This window comes from Heteronotia binoei, chromosome 1 (genome assembly GCF_032191835.1).
Source record: "Heteronotia binoei isolate CCM8104 ecotype False Entrance Well chromosome 1, APGP_CSIRO_Hbin_v1, whole genome shotgun sequence".
Taxonomy (NCBI): domain Eukaryota; kingdom Metazoa; phylum Chordata; class Lepidosauria; order Squamata; family Gekkonidae; genus Heteronotia; species Heteronotia binoei.
In genome coordinates, this window is record NC_083223.1 from 269,797,696 (window position 1) to 269,817,289 (window position 19,594).

Below are 19,594 nucleotides of genomic sequence, written 5' to 3' on the forward strand. Positions count from 1 at the left end.
CTGGAGATTGAATCTGGGACCTTCTGCTTACCAAGCAGATGCTCTACCACTGAGCCACCGTCTCTCCCAAACAGAAGCCCATTTTTGCTATTGTTTGCCTCACTCTGCGCTAAGCAACTGAGGATCAGGACTCTAACTCCTCCTCGAGGGAAGCTCATTGGCAAAGGAGGTATTTATTGAAGCACAATGAGATCTAAGTCAAGTGCCTACAAATTAAAAATGCCAGGAAACAAGTGGAAGTTGGCAACAGATTCTTAGCAAGAAATTTCTTAGGGACAATATAATTAGAAAGGTGCCAAGCCTGTTAGAACAGACAGTCCAGGACTGGAATCATGTGTAGTGATACGTGAATTTACAAGAAAGAGAAGAGCGCGTTTAAGCAGTGCAGAGAGCTATCTCCCCCCCCCCTCTTAACTCTCACACATCCCGGATTTTTTATTACATATTCATTTAAAACTTAACTCTGCTGCATATTTTACCCAAATAGAGTCCCCAAAGCAGTTATCCGGGGGAGAATATTCGAGACCACAGAAAGCGAACTTTCATTCACGCGAAACCCAAGAAGAGCAGAATGTTCCATGATTCCCAGCATTCGGTCCAATGCATTCCCCTACCTTCTACTACCTAGAGACAGTTTGGTGTAGTGGTTAAGTGCGCAGACTCTTATCTGGGAGAACCGGGTTAGATTCCCCACTCCTCCACTTGCAGCTGCTGGAATGGCCTTGGGTCAGCCATAGCTCTGGCAGAGGTTGTCCTTGAAAGGGCAGCTGCTGTGAGAGTCCTCTCCGCCCCACCCACCTCACAGGGTGTCTGTTTTGGAGAAGGAAGATAAGGGAGATTGTGAGCCGCTCTGAGATTCGGAGTGGAGGGCGGGATATAAATCCAATATCATCGTCATCAACCATAACAGAGGTAGACTGCTTCTGACCATGGAGATTCCCTTTAGGTTAGTCCTATCGAGGTTCCCTCACGGACCTCGATAGGACTAACCTCTTAGAATGCGCCTCCCCCCCCTGCCTTTCCAAAAACAACTGAAACTACCGGCCATCGCCCGTATCTTGTGACAGTTAAGTTCCCACAGGTTAATTACAGTTTGTTTACAGGTCTTCCTGTGTTTTAATCAGGAGCCTACCGCCAATCCATTTCGAGGAACCTCGCGGCTGATGGGAACTGGAAATTAAATGCCCAGCCGTGAGGATTAGGAAGTGTTTGCTTCAAAGAAGGGGAAAGGAGCCGAGAAAGGAACTCCCAGCTCGCAATAGTGCGACAGAGAGGGAGGGAGGGAAGGAAGGGTGGGAAGGAAGGCAAGAATGAGAAAAGCCAGGGGCTGACAGGTAACATGTCCTGTCTTGTTTGATCTGATTCGTACCAGACGCTTGCAGAACTGGCCCTTCTGAATCACCGCACTTTATCCCACTTCTCCGTTGGAAAACTTGGCTGTGTTGAAGAAAATCCCACGTTTCAATCCTGAGCTAAATGGGGGCCGGGGGGCGGGGAGTTATGATTTAGGCCATTATGATTTAGAGGTAGCAGATAAGTTTGAGACCTGATGGTTGTCTTGGTAGGCTGCGGTCGCTGGACATAGAGGAGAACATTTCCATGTTCAAATCAGAGAATTCTCAGTGGCCTCTTCCATACATGTGTTATTTAGTGAACATACATACGAACATACGGAGCTGCCTTCTACTGAATCAGACCCTGGGTCCATCAAAGTCAGCCTTGTCTACTCAGACTGGCAGTGGCTCTCCAGAGTCTCAAACTGAGGTTTTTAATGCCTACTTTCCTGGACCATTTTTAATTGGAGATGCTGGGGATTGAACCTGGGACCTTCTGCTTACCAAGCAGATGCTCTACCACTGAGCCACCATCCCTCCCCCAACATATATGAACATATGAAGCTGCCTTCTACTGAATCAGACCATGGGTCTATCAAAGTCATTATTATTTACTCTGACCGGCAGCGGCTCTCCAGGGTCTCAAGCTGAGGTTTTTCACGCCTACTCTCCTGGACCCTTTTTTTTTTGTGGAGATGCCGGGGATTGAACCTGGGACTTCCTCGTTACCAAGCAGATGCTCTACCCTAGAACATATGAACGTATATGAGTCTTCTACTGAAACAGAAGACTGGGTCCATCCAAGTCAGTCTTGTCTACTCAGACTGGCAGCAGCTCTCCAGGGTCTCAAGCTGAGAGTTTTCACACCTATTTGCCTAGACCCTTTTTAGTTGGAGATGCCGGGGATTGAACCTGGGACCTTCTGCTTACCAAGCAGATGCTCTTCCACTGAGCCAGCATCCCTCCCCATTGGCCTGATCCAATATGGCTTCTCTTATGTTCTTAGTGTGTGTGAAAGTGCCCCCTTTGTAGGAAGCGCAAATGAGCTCTGTTGTGGCTTTCGCTTACGATTTTCTGGAAGAGTTTAGGGCTTTCCTATTCAGGTCCCAGACTTTTCCCTTCTCCCCAGGTGGTGTTTCTAAATCACTGCACAGAGTCATAACTTGACCTTTCCGCATCCAGTTTGGTCCATGTGCTATCGAGTCGCCAATGCCATATCTAGGTTGGGAAATTCCTGATTTGGGCATGGAGCCTGAGAAGGAAGGAAGGAAGGAAGGAAGGAAGGAAGGAAGGAAGGAAGGAAGGAAGGAAGGAAGGAAGGAAGGAAGGAAGGAAGGAAGGAAGGAAGGAAGGAAGGAAGGAAGGAAGGAAGGAAGGAAAGAAGGAAGGAAGGCAGGCATAGACAGCTTCAAGAGGGGATTGGATAAGCATATGGAGCAGAGGTCCATCAGTAGCTATTAGCCACAGGGTATTGATTGAACTCTCTGTCTGGGGCAGTGATACTCTGTATTCTTGGTGCTTGGGAGGGGCAATAGTGGGAGGGCATCTAGTGTCTTGGCCCCACTGATGGACCTTCTGATGACACCTGGGTTTTTTTGGCCACCGTGTGACACAGAGCATTGGACTGGATGGGCCATTGGCCTGATCCAACATGGCTTCTCTTATGTTCTTATGTGACACAGAGCGTTGGACTGGATGGGCCATTGGCCTGATCCAACACGGCTTTTCTTATGTTCTTATGTGACACAGAGTGTTGGACTGGATGGGCCATTGGTCTGATCCAACAGGGCTTTTCTTATGTCCTTATGTGACACAGAGCATTAGACTGGATGGGCCATTGGCCTGATCCAACATGGCTTCTCTTATGTTCTTATGTGACACAGAGCGTTGGACTGGATGGGCCATTGGCCTGATCCAACACGGCTTTTCTTATGTTCTTATGTGACACAGAGTGTTGGACTGGATGGGCCATTGGTCTGATCCAACAGGGCTTTTCTTATGTCCTTATGTGACACAGAGCATTAGACTGGATGGGCCATTGGCCTGATCCAACATGGCTTCTCTTATGTTCTTATGTGACACAGAGCGTTGGACTGGATGGGCCATTGGCCTGATCCAACACGGCTTTTCTTATGTTCTTATGTGACACAGAGTGTTGGACTGGATGGGCCATTGGTCTGATCCAACAGGGCTTTTCTTATGTCCTTATGTGACACAGAGCATTAGACTGGATGGGCCATTGGCCTGATCCAACATGGCTTCTCTTCTGTTCTTATATGACACAGAGCATTAGACTGGATGGGCCATTGGCCTGATCCAACATGGCTTCTCTTATGTGACACAGAGCATTGGACTGGATGGACCATTGGCCTGATCCAACATGGCTTCTCTTATGTTCTTCTGTGACACAGAGTGTTGGACTAGATGGGCCATTGGCCTGATCCAACATGGCTTCTCTTATGTTCTTCTGTGACACAGAGTGTTGGACTGGATGGGCCATTGGCCTGATCCAACATGGCTTCTCTTATGTTTTTATGTGACACAGAGCGTTGGACTGGATGGGCCATTGGCCTGATCCAACACGGCTTTTCTTATGTTCTTATGTGACACAGAGTGTTGGACTGGATGGGCCATTGGTCTGATCCAACAGGGCTTTTCTTATGTCCTTATGTGACACAGAGCATTAGACTGGATGGGCCATTGGCCTGATCCAACATGGCTTCTCTTCTGTTCTTATATGACACAGAGCATTAGACTGGATGGGCCATTGGCCTGATCCAACATGGCTTCTCTTATGTGACACAGAGCATTGGACTGGATGGACCATTGGCCTGATCCAACATGGCTTCTCTTATGTTCTTCTGTGACACAGAGTGTTGGACTAGATGGGCCATTGGCCTGATCCAACATGGCTTCTTTTATGTTCTTCTGTGACACAGAGTGTTGGACTGGATGGGCCATTGGCCTGATCCAACATGGCTTCTCTTATGTTCTTCTGTGACACAGAGTGTTGGACAGGATGGGCCATTGGCCTGATCCAACATGGCTTCTCTTATGTTCTCTTAAGGACAGGATTTGGGGATGGGATGGGCACAGCAGAATACAGAGCCATATGGTCCCCACTACCAAGCAGACGTGTTCACCAGGGGAACTGATCCCAGTTGAAATCTTCTGGGAGATCTCATGGCTCCACTCGAAGGATAGCAACCCTAACTTGTGAGTCAGTATTTAGTTGTGCCTGGAATGTTGGACGAGGATCAAGGAGATCCGAGATCAGATCTGCACCTGGTCACAAAGCTCACTCTGTAACATTGGACTGGGCATACCATTTCAACCTCATGTGTCTCATAGGGTTGTCTGGAGCATCATATAGGGAAGAGAGAATTATGCATGCCACCCTGAGCAGCTTGGAAGGAAGGGTGGGTTATAAATGTAGTGGATAGAGAAAACTGTAGCCTGGGGCTAACTAGTCTTGGGGAAAGCCCCAGTTCCATATGCAGGAGAAGCCTGAAGTTTGGTTGGTAGCCAAAGGGTGGGGGGGAGGATGAATTTTGTGAGCTTCGATTTGAATAGTTCGATCTCACTTCTCCTGCATGAAGTTTCCTCCTCCTTTACCCCAATTCTTCCCCTATTAAAATATATACTCGTTTAAATGTTATTTGTGCATGCTTGATATAAACGGCATAGAAATGGCATTGAAGCAACAGATACATTGCTGAGAGCAATGCAAACCAAACAGAATGACTGAATACTTCGAAATGAATTGGAAATGGTCCCCCCTAGGCAGGAGAGGGAGGGCTGAGTGAGTTACGTTCCCTCATGTCAATCGCTCAATTACTCACTCACACACACACACACACACATTCCAAATGACATTGAGCGATCCTCTAGCGACAGAAATGCTTGCTAATGAATTCCATTCATTTAATTGAATTGCTTGATCAATTGAATCTGCAAACATTTGCATAACAAATAGGGATACCAGCCTCCAGGTGGGACCTGGGGATCCCCTGGAATCAGGGGTCGTTTTGTAGAAAAATAGATGGTGGAGCTCATTAGCATAACTCATTAGCATATGCTGCTGCCCCCAGCCAAAAGCAACCTGATGCAAGAAAGGAGAGCCCTGGGTGAGCGAGGCCTGCTTGGGCTGGCTACAGATCCAGCCACCCCAAGCAGGCCTCACTTGCCTGGGGCTCTTCTGAGCAGCCCCCCCCCCCAGTCAAAAGGCCAGCAAGCCACCCGCTACCCAAAATCACAGCAGAAGCGGAGAAAGGATGGTGTGGGCTTCTCTGGGGGTTAATGAGGGCTGCTGGGGGTGTGGCAAAGCCCCTGGTGGCTGCCTGCTCTCCTAATCCAGGGATTGTTATGCAGCTGCACCTGCTATTCAATGGACAAGGTAGGTGGAGAGTAAGAGGGGGGACTCTCAGAGAGGTTCAGGAGCTGAGCTCCTGCTGAATCTGAGGCCTGCCTGGAATTATTAGGTCATCTAGTGACTATAGACATCAGTTCATGTGGAGAAAATGGATGCTTTGGAGGGTGGACTCTATGGTGTTGTACCCCACTGAGGTCCCTGTCGTTCCCTGTCACCACCCCCAAATCCCCTGGAGCTTCCCAACTTGGAAACACTACCCCTGGGCTGGGGAGGGCGGGGGGGAGACCTGATAACCCTAATCCTATTAGTGGGGAAAATGCATGCCTGGTCCCAAGAGATGCCTGGATGTATCAAAACAAGAATACATCTTAGAAGTAGGGTTGCCAAGTCCTCTTCATCCCCTGGCAGGAGACATTCCTCCCAATTGACATTCCTCCCCATCGTACCATAGAGTTTCACCTCCCAAATGGCTAGAGCATCCAGGGCATAGAGCATAGAGTTTTCCTGGAAACGCCTAGAGCAGCCCCGCATGGCCGCCACCATTTTGATGACGTCACTTCCGGGTGACGTCATCGCGCCAGTGACGCAATCTGGGCCGGCGGATTGAGAATCTCCCGGGCGGGAGATTTCCCACCCAAACCAGGGGCTTGGCAGCCCTACTTAGAAGAGTCATCTCTCACTCGCACGCGGGACAGAATGACTCTTCCAAAATGGCCCCCATCCAGATAATGTTTTCCCTCCCTGGGATTAATGGGATATCTTTTGAGTCAATCAAATGTTTCTTGGACTGAGTCATCCACCAGACTCATAAACATGATAGTTTTCTGCCACCCAGGTACTCAAGCCAAAACCACAAATCCCCGCCTCCAGCATTTCCATCTAAATTTGATAGCGGGCAAGTATTTGGAGGAGGGGAAAGAGAGGAATTGGTTTTTCAAGAAGCTGAGTCCAATCCGTGAAGGAGATAAGAAGTCTTTTGAGAGCTATCGACCACGGGGGATAAACATCAGGTTGCCAACAACCCGGAGAAAAAAACTGTCCTGCTCCTTTAATAGAGGCTTAATGTGTAGGAAATGGGCAGTTGAAGCTTTCAATGACATGGAGACAAAGAACATCACCAGGTGAATAATATTTCATTAATCCTCTAATATTGGGCATGTTTTCTCCAGGTAGTTGGCAACCCTAGAAGCTTTATGTTCAGAGGTAGCAAAGCAAAGCTTGGCATGCAGAAGGTCCCAGGTTCAATCCCAGGCAACTCCAATTTAAAAAGCGTCAGGCCGTAGGCGATATGAAAGACCTCAGCCTGAGACCCTGGAGAGCTTCTGCCAAAACTGAGTAGACGAGATGGATTTTGATGGACCGAGGGTTGGATTCAGTAGAAGGGTTGGATTCACTGTATCTTCATCTGTGTGTGTGGCACAGGGAACGGGATGCAGGATGAGGTGGCTCTCTTTGGTCTGATTGAGCCAAGATACCCAGGCTAATTGGCAGACGGGATCCTTTAATCAATACGCTTGATCAGGACGTCTCTCTCCAAAGACAGAGAGACGGGATCGTTGCGGTTGGCGAGGACTTAAGAACCGCCTCCTTTGTCCTATCGCAGTGGGTGTGCCACACAACCTCCTACGCTTTCCTGCCCGTCACCTGTCAGCGACGCACCAGCTGGCAATCAGGAGGCACCGGCCGGACCCCCGCCACCCAACTTGGGTGGCATCTTGAGCCTCCACGAAGACCAGCCCTCTCCTAAGGGCGACAGATGGAATTCCTGCATCAGGGCGGAGTTGGCACTGGGAGGATGAGATAGGAATTGTTTCTACAGGGACATCAGAGAGGCATTTAGGATTGCGATATTTTGTGGGATGGAATGTAAGGTGGATTGCAAGGTGGAAGGCTGGGAAAGAACAGAGAGCCACCAGGTGGCAGGTGGATATTATTATGACACCGAATTCCTGTTAGTTTGTTTATTATTCCCCACAAGGCTATCCAGGGATGGCCCCGGGCGTTCTGTTATTCTAGGTGAAATATTGAGATAGTGCTTCTCGTGAACTAGATCCTCTATCCCGACATTATTCTTGACCCAGCTGTTTCCTGAGCCCCAAATGAAGAAGAAGACGACTGCAGATTTATACCTTCTTTCTGAATCAGAGACTCAGAGTGGCTTACAATCTCCTTATATCTTCTCCCCCCACAACAGACACAGCTCTCACAGCAGCTGTCCAATTCAAGGACAACTCCCGCAATAGCTATGGCTAACCCGAGGCCGTTCCAGCAGCTGCAAGCGGAGGAGTGGGGAATCAAACCCGGTTCTCCCAGATAAGAGTCTGCACACTTAACCACTACACCAAACTGAGCCCTTTCCTCATCCCATAACTTCATTTATTGACCAGCAGGGTGGGCAGTGTCTGGCACCCTGGGCAAGGCTAACCTCTAGCGCTCGCCCCTGCACTGATAACATGTGTGGGGGGGTACCCAGTTTGGCGCCCCCAGATGGCTGGCACCCTAGGCGATTGCTAGTTTGGCTAGTGGCAAGGCTGGACCCTGTTGACCACAGTAAGATACAAGTGCAGTAGAACCTATAACTGCCCTTTGGTGGATATCCATTTGTCTTTAAGGTGCTTCTGGACTTTTCGAGCCAGTTTTGGTGTAGCGGTGAAGAGCGGTGGACTCTAATCCGGAGAACCGGGTTTGATTCCCCACTCTTCCTCCACATGCAGCCAGCTGGGTGATCTGGGGTCCGTCACAGTTTTCCTCAGAGCTCTTTCAGCTCCACCGACCTTACAGGGCACCTGTTGTGGAGAGAGGAAGGGAAGGAGATTGTAAACTGCTCTGAGACTCTGAGTGAAGGCTGGGATATAAATCCGGTTCTTCTTCTTCTGAGGCAGTTTGGTGTAGTGGTTAAGTGTGTAGACTCTTACCTGGGAGAACTGGATTTGATTCCCCACTCCTCCACTTGCACCTGCTGGAATGGCCTTGGGTCAGCCATAGCTCTGGCAGAGGTTGTCCTTGAAAGGGCAGCTGCTGTGAGAGCCCTCTCAGCCCCACCCACCTCACAGGGTGTCTGTTGTGGGGGAGGAAGGTAAAGGAGATTGTGAGCCGCTCTGAGACTCTTTGGAGTGGAGGGCGGGATATAAATCCAATATCTTCATCTACCTCACAGGGCGTCTGTTGTGGGGGGAGAAGACATAGGAGATTGTGAGCTGCTCTGAGACTCTGAGATTCAGAGTGGAGGGTGGGATATAAATCCAATATCTTCATCTTCTTCTTCCCCCCTCTAATGATAGTCTTGTCCCGAAGGCTTCACCAGCAGAAAGCTTTGAGTGCTCCTAGTTTTCCCAGACAACCTCCACACCTTGTCCCCATTCACAGGGATGGGTGGGCGGAACTTCTGCCAGGAAGGAGAGGTTTTGGTGTGACACATTCTTGTTATCCGCGCCGGTGCCAACCACCTGTAGTGTGGCAAGGGAAGGGGACAACTGATAATTGCCACCATCGCCCTGGCTCGGTGCCGCCTCCTCCTCCTACACCGCCTTCTCTGATTGGCCGGGAGGGAGCCGCATTCCATTCTGATGAACACCCGCCAACAGGCTCGACCATTAATACCTCCCTGTGCCTCACAGGGGGCAGACGGAGTGCTGGCTAATGGAATAATGACTGATAATGGTTTGGGCCTCAAGGAAAGTTTTGCCCTGCAAGAAAGGGAGGGAAGGGCTGGTTGGAAGGGAGGATAGCAGGGCCTTTGCAAAGAAACCGGGGTATGTACCTGGTGGCCACCATTGGGAGGCACTGTAGAAAAAGAGGCCATTGAATTAGGTTGGAACCAGATGCAGGGTTATGAAGAACCTCTCACCCTACAATGCCTGTGTATTAATTCCAGTTAGTGGTTGAGGCCAGGGGGTGAAGAAGAGGCTGGGCAGTAGCCAGTTTGGTGTAGTGGTTAAGTGTGTGGACTCTTATCTGGGAGAATCGGGTTTGATTCCCCACTTCTCCGCTTGCACCTGCTGGAATGGCCTTGGGTCAGCCACAGCTCTGGCAGAGGTTGTCCTTGAAAGGGCAGACTCTTATCTGGGAGAACCGGGTTTGATTCCCCACTCCTCCACTTGCAGCTGCTGGAATGGCCTTGGGTCAGCCATAGCTTGAAAGGGCAGCTGCTGTGAGAGCCCTCTCAGCCCCACCCACCTCACAGGGAGTCTGTTGTGGGGGAGGAAGGTAAAGGAGATTGTGAGCCGCTCTGAGACTCTGAGATTCGGAGTGGAGGGTGGGATATAAATCCAATATCTTTTTCATCTTAGGGTTGCCAAGTCCAATTGAAGAAATATCTGGGGACTTTGGGGGTGGAGCCAGGAGACACTGGGGGTGGAGCCAGGAGCAAGGTTGTGACAAACATAATTGAACTCCAAAGGGAGTTTATTTATTTAATTTATTTTTATTTTATTGCATTTATATCTCGCCCTCCCCTAACGGGTTCAGGGCGGCTGAGTTCTGGCCATCAAATTTAAAGGGACCACACACCTTTTAAAATGCCTTCCTTCTATTGGAAATAATGAAGGATAGGGGCATCTCCTTTGGGGGCTCATAGAATTGCGCCCACTGGTCCAATCGTTTTGAAACTTGGGCAGTGTTTTGAGGAGAGTCGTTGGATGCTATGCTGCAAATTTGGTGCCTCTACCTCAAAAAACAGGTCCCCTTGAACCCCAGATACTCGCAGATCAATTCTCCATAATACCCTACGGGAATCGGTCTCCATAGGGAATAATGGAGTGTCCAGCAGACATTTCCCTCTCCCTCCCCCCACTTTCTGATGACCCTGCTGCGGGGGGAGGGCCTCCAAACTGCGGTATCCCCTGCCCCCACCTGGGGATTGGTAACCTTGAGGGGGCTGACACTTGCTGAGAAGTCAGAAAACAGTAAAATGAAAGAATAGGTGAACTTAATAGCCTTTTCCTCTAAGATGGCTTCATTCTTGACACCATTTACTCATGCGGCGTTCACAGGGCCTCCAAGTCCTGCTAAAGGCAAACAAAGAGACCAAACAGGAATAATGATTTCTCAGGGACTGGACATGACAGACTGTCCCTGGTAAAGAGGAGGACTTGTCTTGCCTTCTCCTGGTCTCCCTGTTCTCTCCCCTCCCTCTGGCCAAAGCTGGGTGGTGGAGTACAGGCTGTACCCCGCCTTGTACCCCTCGTTCCTGGCCCTCTCCGCTTCAGAGCCCTGCCCTACATCGAGGGTGCCGCCCTTCAGCCCTGTGACATGTTTATGGAAGGGCAGGTGGATTAGAGCTGACAGGTATGAATGATGGGGTTCCCTAGGCGATCCGGGCCAATTCTGAACCATCTTCTTAAATGAGGCTCTAATCGGAGGGGTAGAGCTACACTCCCAGATGTCGAATTCCTGCGCTCGGCCTCCCTTTGCTTGCTTCCAGAAAATCCCATTGCTTCTTAACTGGGGTAGAAGTCCAGCAGGAGCTCCTTTGCATATTAGGCCACACCCCCCCTGAGGCAGCCAATCCTCCAAGAGATTACATAAAAGAGACTTATGGAATTGTAGCGGGAGCTCCTTTGCATATGAGGCCACACACCCTGATGTAGCCAATCCTCCAAGAGCTTACGTAAAGGAGCCTTGTGGAATTCTAGCAGGAGCTCCTTTGCATATTAAACCCCCCCCCCTCCGATGTAGCCAATCCTCCAAGAGCTTACAAAAAAGAGCCTTGTAAGTTCTTGGAGCATTGGCTACATCAGGGGGTGTGGCCTAATATGCAAAGGAACTCCTGCTAGAATTCCACCCCTGCTTCTTATGTGTTCTCCTCCTGGGACAAAAGTAGGGTTGCCATTCCCAGTTCCAGCTGGGGGATCCCCCACTTTGGGGGGGACTTCTGCCTGCCACCAGCCAGCTGGCTGGCAGGGGAGACCCAACCCCCAAACAGTGATGTCATCGTGCTCTGGGGATGTTGTGTGGCAACACTCTGGGTTTTGGACAAAACTCCATGGTTTGATACTGATTTTGCCATAGAGTTTTGCCCCAATAACAGAGGGTTGCCCTGAATGTGATGATGTCATTTCCAAGTAGGGTTGCCAAGTCTAACACAGAAAATATCTGGGGACTTTGGGGGTGGAGCCAGGAGACTTTGGGGGTGGAGCCAGAAGACTTTCACAGTCCCTAAAATAAATAAATGAAAACACAGCAGTGCAGTTCCCCTGAATACAGTCTTCATTTCCTCATCCCCAAGCAGTCGCACGTCCTGTATTCTCACTCTCTCTCTCTCTGTCTTTCTCTCTCTCTCCAGAAGCATCGGTGTCTGTCGAAATGAGCTAGCTCAGGTCGCTGGCTCAGTTTCTGAGACGTTATGGAATGTTTGTGAATATTCCGCATCGTCTCAAAAACTGAGCCGGTGACCAGAGCTTTGGAATGTTCATGAACATTCCAACTTGTCTGACATTTCCTTGGCTCAGGCGCAAGATGGGGTGGTGCGTGATTTGGCAGAGAAGGGAGTCAGCCCCGTAATCAAGGGCTGTGAATTTACCCCAAAATTACACCCTGCCTTTCCCTTTTTAAAACCCGCATAGAGAAATGCAGAACACCAGGAAATACCGATGCATGAAAGTCCAGGATAGAGTGTGATCTAATTAACGTGTGTGCGAAAGGGAGAGGGTGAGCGAAAGAATAAGAGAGAGCTATGCAGCGGGTCTGGTTCGTTTCCATTTTAATTTGCTATTTTAAATTATGAATTGAACGTTTACTTCTCCCTAAAATGCTAATTGTTTTTTCTCATGAATTTCAATTCTTGTTCTACTGTTTTGGCTAATAGTCCTTGTGCTATGTAGATGTCACAGGTTCAATGAATGAATGAATGAATAAGGGAGAACAGATGCAGAGAAGGCGTGTGGGAGCGGCAGCAATGCCCTCGCACACGTTTCAGTGTGTGAGCTGCGTTCGAATCACGCCCGTGCCACAAATGCTTTAGGCGGCCTCAGGAAAACCAGTCACCCCTTATGGGAACAATAATACCGATCTATTTTACAAGAGCATAGTTAGCCTTACACCAAGATAATATTTGTCAAATGCTTTGGGCACAGTAAAGGACTACATAAATGCTAGGTAATATGTGCCACCCGGTTCACATCTGAAGTTAGGGTGAACGCACAAAGCTTCCTTATACTCAGGGGTGGAATTCTAGCAGGAGCTCCTTTGCATATTAGGCCACACACCCCTGATGTAGCCAATCCTCCAAGAGCTTACAAGGCTCTTTTTTGTAAGCTCTTGGAGGATTGGCTACATCAGGGGTGTGTGGCCTAATATGCAAAGGAGCTCCTGCTAGAATTCCACCCCTGCTTATACTGAATCAGACCCTCAGTCCATCAAAATCAGTCTTGTCTACTTAGACTGGTAGTGGCTCTCCAGAAACTCAGGTTGAAGTCTTTCATGTCACCTGCTGCCTGGTTCTTTAACTGGAGATGCTGGGGATCGAACTTGGGACCTTCTGCATGCCTAGTGGATGCTCTGCCACTGAGCCACACTCCCTCCCCCGAATCAGTACTGTCTACTCAGACCAGCAGTGGCTCTCCAGGGTCCTAGCCAGAGAAGTTTCCCATCACCTTCTACCTGATCCTTTTAACTGGAGAGGACTGGGATTGAACCTGGGACCTTCTGCATCCCAAGCAAATGCTCTTCCACTGAGCCACGGCCCCTATTCAGACTGGCAGCTGTTCTTCTGGGTCTCAAGCAGAGGTCTTTCCCATCACCTCCTACCTGATCCTTTTAACTGGAGATGACAATATTGAGCCGGGGACTTCCTGAATCCCAAGCAGATGCTTTGCCTGTGTAGGCCCAGGGCGAGGGGTGCTTGCGTCCTCTATCTGGGGACTTTGGGGGTGGAGCCAGGAGACATGGTGGGTGGAGCCAGGAACAAGGGTGTGACAAGCATGATTGAACTCCAAAGGGAGTTGTGGCCATCACATTTAAGATGTCTTCCTTCCATAGGAAATAATGAAGGATAGGGGCACCTTCTTTTTGGGCTCATAGAATTGGATACCCTGGTCCAATCGTTTTGAAACTTGGGGGGAATTTTGGGGAGAGGCACTAGATACTGTACTGAAAATTTGGCACCTCTAACTCAAAAAACAGCTCCCCCAGAGCCCCCGAAGCCTTCAGATCAATTCCCCATTATACCCTATGAGAATCGATCTCCACATAGGGAATAATGAAATGCAGCAGACTCCCTCCCCGTTTTCTGGCAACTCTGAAGCGAGGGATTGGCCTCTCTACTCACGAGTTGCAGCCAACTTCTTCCAAGTAACACAGCCCACGAGTGGCTTTGGGGGCGGGGCTTCCCCCTGCCGGCCAGCTGACTGGGGGCGGGAAGGAGCCTGGGAAAGCGGAAGAACCCCCGCTGGGACCTGGGGATTGGCAAGCCTAGAGGGGGCGCCTCATGGTGCCCTTAGGCCAAGTGGCACCCTAAGCGACCACCTACTTGGCCTACTCCCACACACCGGCCCTGAGCCCGTGGTCCCTCTAAGCTGAGTCCATGTGAGCTAGCTCACAGGTTTTCAGCCTCTGTCAGGGCTGGCCTTGCCACTAGGCAAACTAGGCAATTGCCTGAGGTGACAGCCTTCTGGGGGCGCCAGATTGGGCATACCCCCATGTGACTCTGTCATGTTATCAGGGCGGAGGGGGGGTGGCGCCAGAAGTTAGCTGTACCTAGGGGGCCAGACAGTCTAGAAGAAGAAGAAGATATTGGATTTATATCCCGCCCTCCACTCCGAAGAGTCTCAGAGCGGCTCACAATCTCCTTTCCCTTCCTCCCCCACAACAGACACCCTGTGAGGTAGATGAAGATATTGGATTTATATCCCGCCCTCCACTCCGAAGAGTCTCAGAGCGGCTCACAATCTCCTTTCCCTTCCTCCCCCACAACAGACACCCTGTGAGGTAGATGAAGATATTGGATTTATATCCCGCCCTCCACTCCGAAGAGTCTCAGAGCAGCTCACAATCTCCTTTACCTTCCTCCCCCACAACAGACACCCTGTGAGGTAGATGAAGATATTGGATTTATATCCTGCCCTCCACTCCGAAGAGTCTCAGAGTGGCTCACAATCTCCTTTCCATTCCTCCCGCACAACAGACACCCTGTGAGGTGGGTGGGGCTGGAGAGGGCTCTCACAGCTGCTGCCCTTTCAAGGACAACCTCTGCCAGAGCTATGGCTGACCCAAGGCCATTCCAGCAGGTGCAAGTGGAGGAGTGGGGAATCAAACCCGGTTCTCCCAGATAAGAGTCTGCACACTTAACCACTACACCAAACTGGCTCTAGGGCCAGCCCTGGCTTCTGTCTCACACATTTTTGTCTTAGCTCAAGAAGGAGGGCCCCAGAGCGAACTAATTTATACAGCGGCTCACCACTTTAGTGCCAGTAGCTCACCGCGTCGAATTTATTTATTTAGCGGATTTATATTCCACCCTTTCCCATATGGACTCAGGGCGGATTACAGGCATAAAAACATTTAAGATACAACAATCAGGGGGAGGTATTTGTGAGTTTCCCGCATTGTCCCGGGTTGGACCACCAAAGGGTGATTAACATGTGGAATTCACTGCCACAGGAGGCAGTGGTGGTTGCAAGCATAGACAGCTTCAAGAGGGGGTTGGATAAACATATGGAGCAGAGGTCCATCAGTGGCTATTAGGCACAGCATATTATTGGAATTGTCTGGGGCAGCGATGCTCTGTAATCTTGGTGCTTTGGGGGGGGGGCAAAGTGGAAGGGCCCCACCGATGGCACTTAGGGTTTTTTTGGCCACTGTGTGACACAGAGTGTTGGACTGGATGGGCCATTGGCCTGATCCAACATGGCTTCTATTATGTTCTTATGTCTGGGGCAGTGATGCTCTGTATTCCTGGTGTTTGGCGGGACACAGTGGGAGAGCTTCTGGAGTCCTGATCCCACTGATGGACCTCCTGAAGGCACCTGGGTTTTTTGGCCACTGTGTGACACAGAGTGTTAGGCTGGATGGGCCATTGGCCTGATCCAACACGGCTTCTCTTATGTTCTTATGACCCTGGAGGTCCCTTCCAACTCTGTGATTCTAATAAATGAATAGTCTACAACGGAACAATAGAACAGGCCCTTTCGAGGACAACTCTTGCAATAGCTGTGGCTGACCCAAGGCCATTCCTGCAGCTGCCAGTGGAGGAGTGGGGAATCAAACCCTGTTCTCCCAGATAAGAGTCCGTGCACTTAACCACTACACCAGACTGGTTTAGAGAGAACACTCCCTTTTATCTGTAGGTGGGTCTCCACCTACCCCTTTGAAAGCCAAGTGAACATGAACATATGAAGCTGCCTTATAATGAATCAGACCCTGGGTCCATCAAAGTCAGTATTGTCTTCTCAGACTGGCAGCGGCTCTCCAAGGTCTCAAGCTGAGGTTTTTCACACCTATTTGCCTGGACCCTTTTTTGGAGATGTCAGGGATTGAACCTGGGACCTTCTGCTTCCCAAGCAGATGCTCTACCACTGAGCCACCGTCCCTCCCCTGTGGTGTGCGCATGCCTCAGTTCAGAGGGATGTTGACTTGATAGACTCACCTCCGTTCTTCTTGCAGGAGCGAAGGGAGCAAAGGGAGGACAGGTCATGATCGGCGACCCCTCTGAGCTGGAATGGGCGATCCAGACCCTGGTGAAGAACTACGACCGGTACTCCAGCAGAGGCGGCTGCTGCTGCTGTTGCAAAAGACAGCGCGGAATCAGCAAGGGCGGGTTCCAGAAGATGCTGACCCATGAGCTCAACCACATGCTGACGGTGAGAGGAGGACTGGCAGCCTTCGAGGGCAGCTGGGACAGCCGAGGGTTCAGACGGCAGTGTGGTGCAATAGCTGATGTGGTTCCTGCCCGCAGTCTTTCCTGGCTTCAGGAAAGATGCCAGTGCTGAGTGCGCCCATCACATGGTGTTCCTCGACTTCCAAGGAACATCGCGACCCTTTTTATGTTAGAGCAGCACCAGCATCCAGGGTAGTTTTTCGTAGAACGAAAAGGAAAAGGAACAAAGAGGCGATATTGCACAGATGTAGCACTATTAAGTCATTTGAACATTGGAGTGGGGAGAGAGACCAGCCAGTCTCTTGACTGGTTCGACGCAATGTGCAATAGCAAGCAGGGTCAGATTTGCAAAGAAATAAAGGAGAGGTTGTAATATTTTGCTGAATGCAAAGAATGGAGAAAGATGGGACATGGTATATGCTTTTGCAGAAGCACTCCGTACCAAGTGCAATAGTAAGGAAAGGAAAGGTCCCCTGTGCAAGCACCAGTCTTTTCCGACGTTTTCATGGCAGATTTTTTAATGGGGTGGTTTGCCATTGCCTTCCCCAGTCATCTACACTTCCCCCCCAGCAAGCTGGGTACTCATTTTACCGACCTCGGAAGGATGGAAGGCTGAGTCAACCTTGAGCCGGATACCTGAATCCAGCTTCCGCCAGAATCGAACGCAGGTCGTGAGCAGAGAGTTCAGACTGCAGACATTTTAGGTTTGCCGGGAAAGTACAATGAAGAAAGAAAAGGGGCACCATTGTACAACTGAGCCACTGGGAAAAGGGGATGGAACAGTATATATTGTCTTTTGAGCAACAGCTTAGGGCAAAGCATCGCAGCAAACCAGTCAGTTATTACCCATTTCCAAAGAAAGCAGAGAGGTGATGCTAGCTGCAAATTGTCAAGTCCTTTGGCTCTGCTCACGACCTGAGTTCGATCCCGGTGGAAGCTGGGTTCAGGTAGCTGGCTCCAAGCTGACTCAGCCTTCCATCCTTCTGAGGTCAGTAAAATGAGTACCCAGCTTGCTGGGGGGGGGGAGGGGGAGTGTAGATGACTGGGGAAGGCAATGGCAAACCACCCCATTAAAAAGTCTGCCAATACAACGTCCTGATATGATGTCACCCCATGGGTCAGTAATGACTTGGTGCTTTCACAGGGAACTACCTTCACCTTTTCACAATGTGCAATAGGAAGCCAGTCAACAGTTGTATCAGGGAAGGACAAACTGTTATGCTAGGAAATGAACTAGAACACTTGCTAGATGCAGAACTAAGCAGGAGTCAAGTCGCACCTCTAAGACCGACAAAGTTTTATTCAGAGTGTAAGCTTTCGTGTGCTAGAAGCACACTGCATCAGACAACAGTATGGAACGGCAAGCAGTCCTAAATACAGAGAAAGCGGGCAGGGGACTGCTTGCCATTCCATACTGTTGTCCGATGCAGCGTGCTTCTAGCACACGAAAGCTTACACTCTGAATAAAACTTTGTTGGTCTTAAAGGTGTGACTTGACTCCTGCTTTGTTCTACTGCTTCAGACCGACACGGCTGCCCACTTGGAAGTATCTGGATGCAGAACTATGTAGGAAGGTTTCTCGCATCCTTTGGGTCGATCAGGCCTCAGATTCAGGACCTTTCTGAGGGTTCTTCCTCTTCCCACCTCCCTTGTCCGCTGAATAGTAGGTGCAGCTGCATAACAATCCCTGGATTAGGAGAGCGGGCAGCCAGCCAGCTTCCAGGGGCTTTGCCCTACCCCCAGCGGCCCTCATTAACCCCTGGAGAAGCCCACACCACCCTGTCTCCACTTCTTATGTGGTTTGGGGCAGCGGGTGGCTTGCTGGCCTTTTGAATGGGGGAGCGGCCCAGGAGAGCCCCAGACGTGTGAGGCCTGCTTGGGCTGGCTAGACCTCTAACCAGCCCAAGCAGGCCATGCTCACCCGGGGCTCTCCTTTCTTGCATCAGGTTGCTTTTGGCTGGGGAGGCGGCGTATGCTAATGAACTCCGCCACCTATTTTTCTGCAAAACGACCCCTGGGATAGATGGTTTATTATTCTTGCCTTCCTGTCTCAGGACACCAAGAACAAGCACGCAGCCAACAAGCTGATCTGTGACTTGGACGAGAACCACGACGGGAAGATCAGTTTCGACGAGTACTGGACCTTGATCGGCGGCATCGCCAGCCCCATCTCGTGCCTGATCCGGCAACAGGAAGAGAGCGTGAAGTTCACAAAGTAAAAGAGCCCGTAGGAGCAAAGATGTCGATTGCCCCGCCCCAACCATTTCCGTCTCTCCACCTCCCTCTGCTGGCTGGGTTGTGTATGGCACGGGCCGCCTGCACAGGCTTTTGAGTTTCCTCCTCCGCTTAGTGTGACGTGGAAGGCTGAAAAGGCTGGGGACAGGGATCTATCTGTTTCAACTGCATGTCTAGCCGTCCGATCCCGTACTCAGGGGTGTTATCTGGAGGTGGGTGGTGGTGGAGCATTACGTGTCATATTCAAACTGTGAATACCACTGCAATAAAATCTGGAGTCAGGTCTGAGTATCAGTCCTATGTGTGCATGTATCTTCTTGGTCCTCCTTTTCAAAAGTTCTCCTTGCTTCCCCAGAGGAAAGAACACAACAGCGTTTCTGGATCAGACCAGAAGTTCTCTTAGAGCCAGTTTGGTGTAGTGGTTGAGTGCGCGGACTCTGATCTGGGAGAACAGGGTTTGATTCCCCACTCCTCCACTTGCACCTGCTGGAATGGCCTTGGGTCAGCCGTAGCTCTCTTATCTGGGAGAACCCGGTTTGATTCCCCACTCCTCCACTTGCACCTGCTGGAATGGCCTTGGGTCAGCCGTAGCTCTCTTATCTGGGAGAACAGGGTTTGATTCCCCACTCCTCCACTTGCACCTGCTGGAATGGCCTTGGGTCAGCCGTAGCTCTCTTATCTGGGAGAACAGGGTTTGATTCCCAACTCCTCCACTTGCACCTGCTGGAATGGCCTTGGGTCAGCCGTAGCTCTCTTATCTGGGAGACCGGGTTTGGTTCCCCACTCCTCCAGTTGCACCTGCTGGAATGGCCTTGGGTCAGCCGTAGCTCTCTTATCTGG

At 50.3% G+C, this 19,594-nt stretch overlaps 1 protein-coding gene across 1 annotated transcript; it reads left to right on the forward strand.

The window, feature by feature from the left end:
- The first annotated feature begins 16,307 nt into the window (after positions 1 to 16,307).
- Positions 16,308 to 18,774, forward strand: LOC132588402 (protein S100-A16-like). The gene is made up of 2 exons (XM_060260784.1): positions 16,308 to 16,502; positions 18,574 to 18,774. Exons 1-2 carry the CDS (start codon positions 16,335 to 16,337, stop codon positions 18,736 to 18,738), a joined length of 333 nt encoding a protein of 110 aa, XP_060116767.1. The 5' UTR covers positions 16,308 to 16,334; the 3' UTR covers positions 18,739 to 18,774.
- The last annotated feature ends 820 nt before the right edge of the window (positions 18,775 to 19,594 follow it).

Bases quoted from the DNA above. Each gene is read 5' to 3' on its own strand.
- LOC132588402 (XM_060260784.1), top strand. From the start codon at position 16,335: ATGATCGGCGACCCCTCTGAGCTGGAATGGGCGATCCAGACCCTGGTG. The intron at 16,503-18,573 runs GTGAGAGGAGGA...TTCCTGTCTCAG, and splicing joins AGCTCAACCACATGCTGACG to GACACCAAGAACAAGCACGC.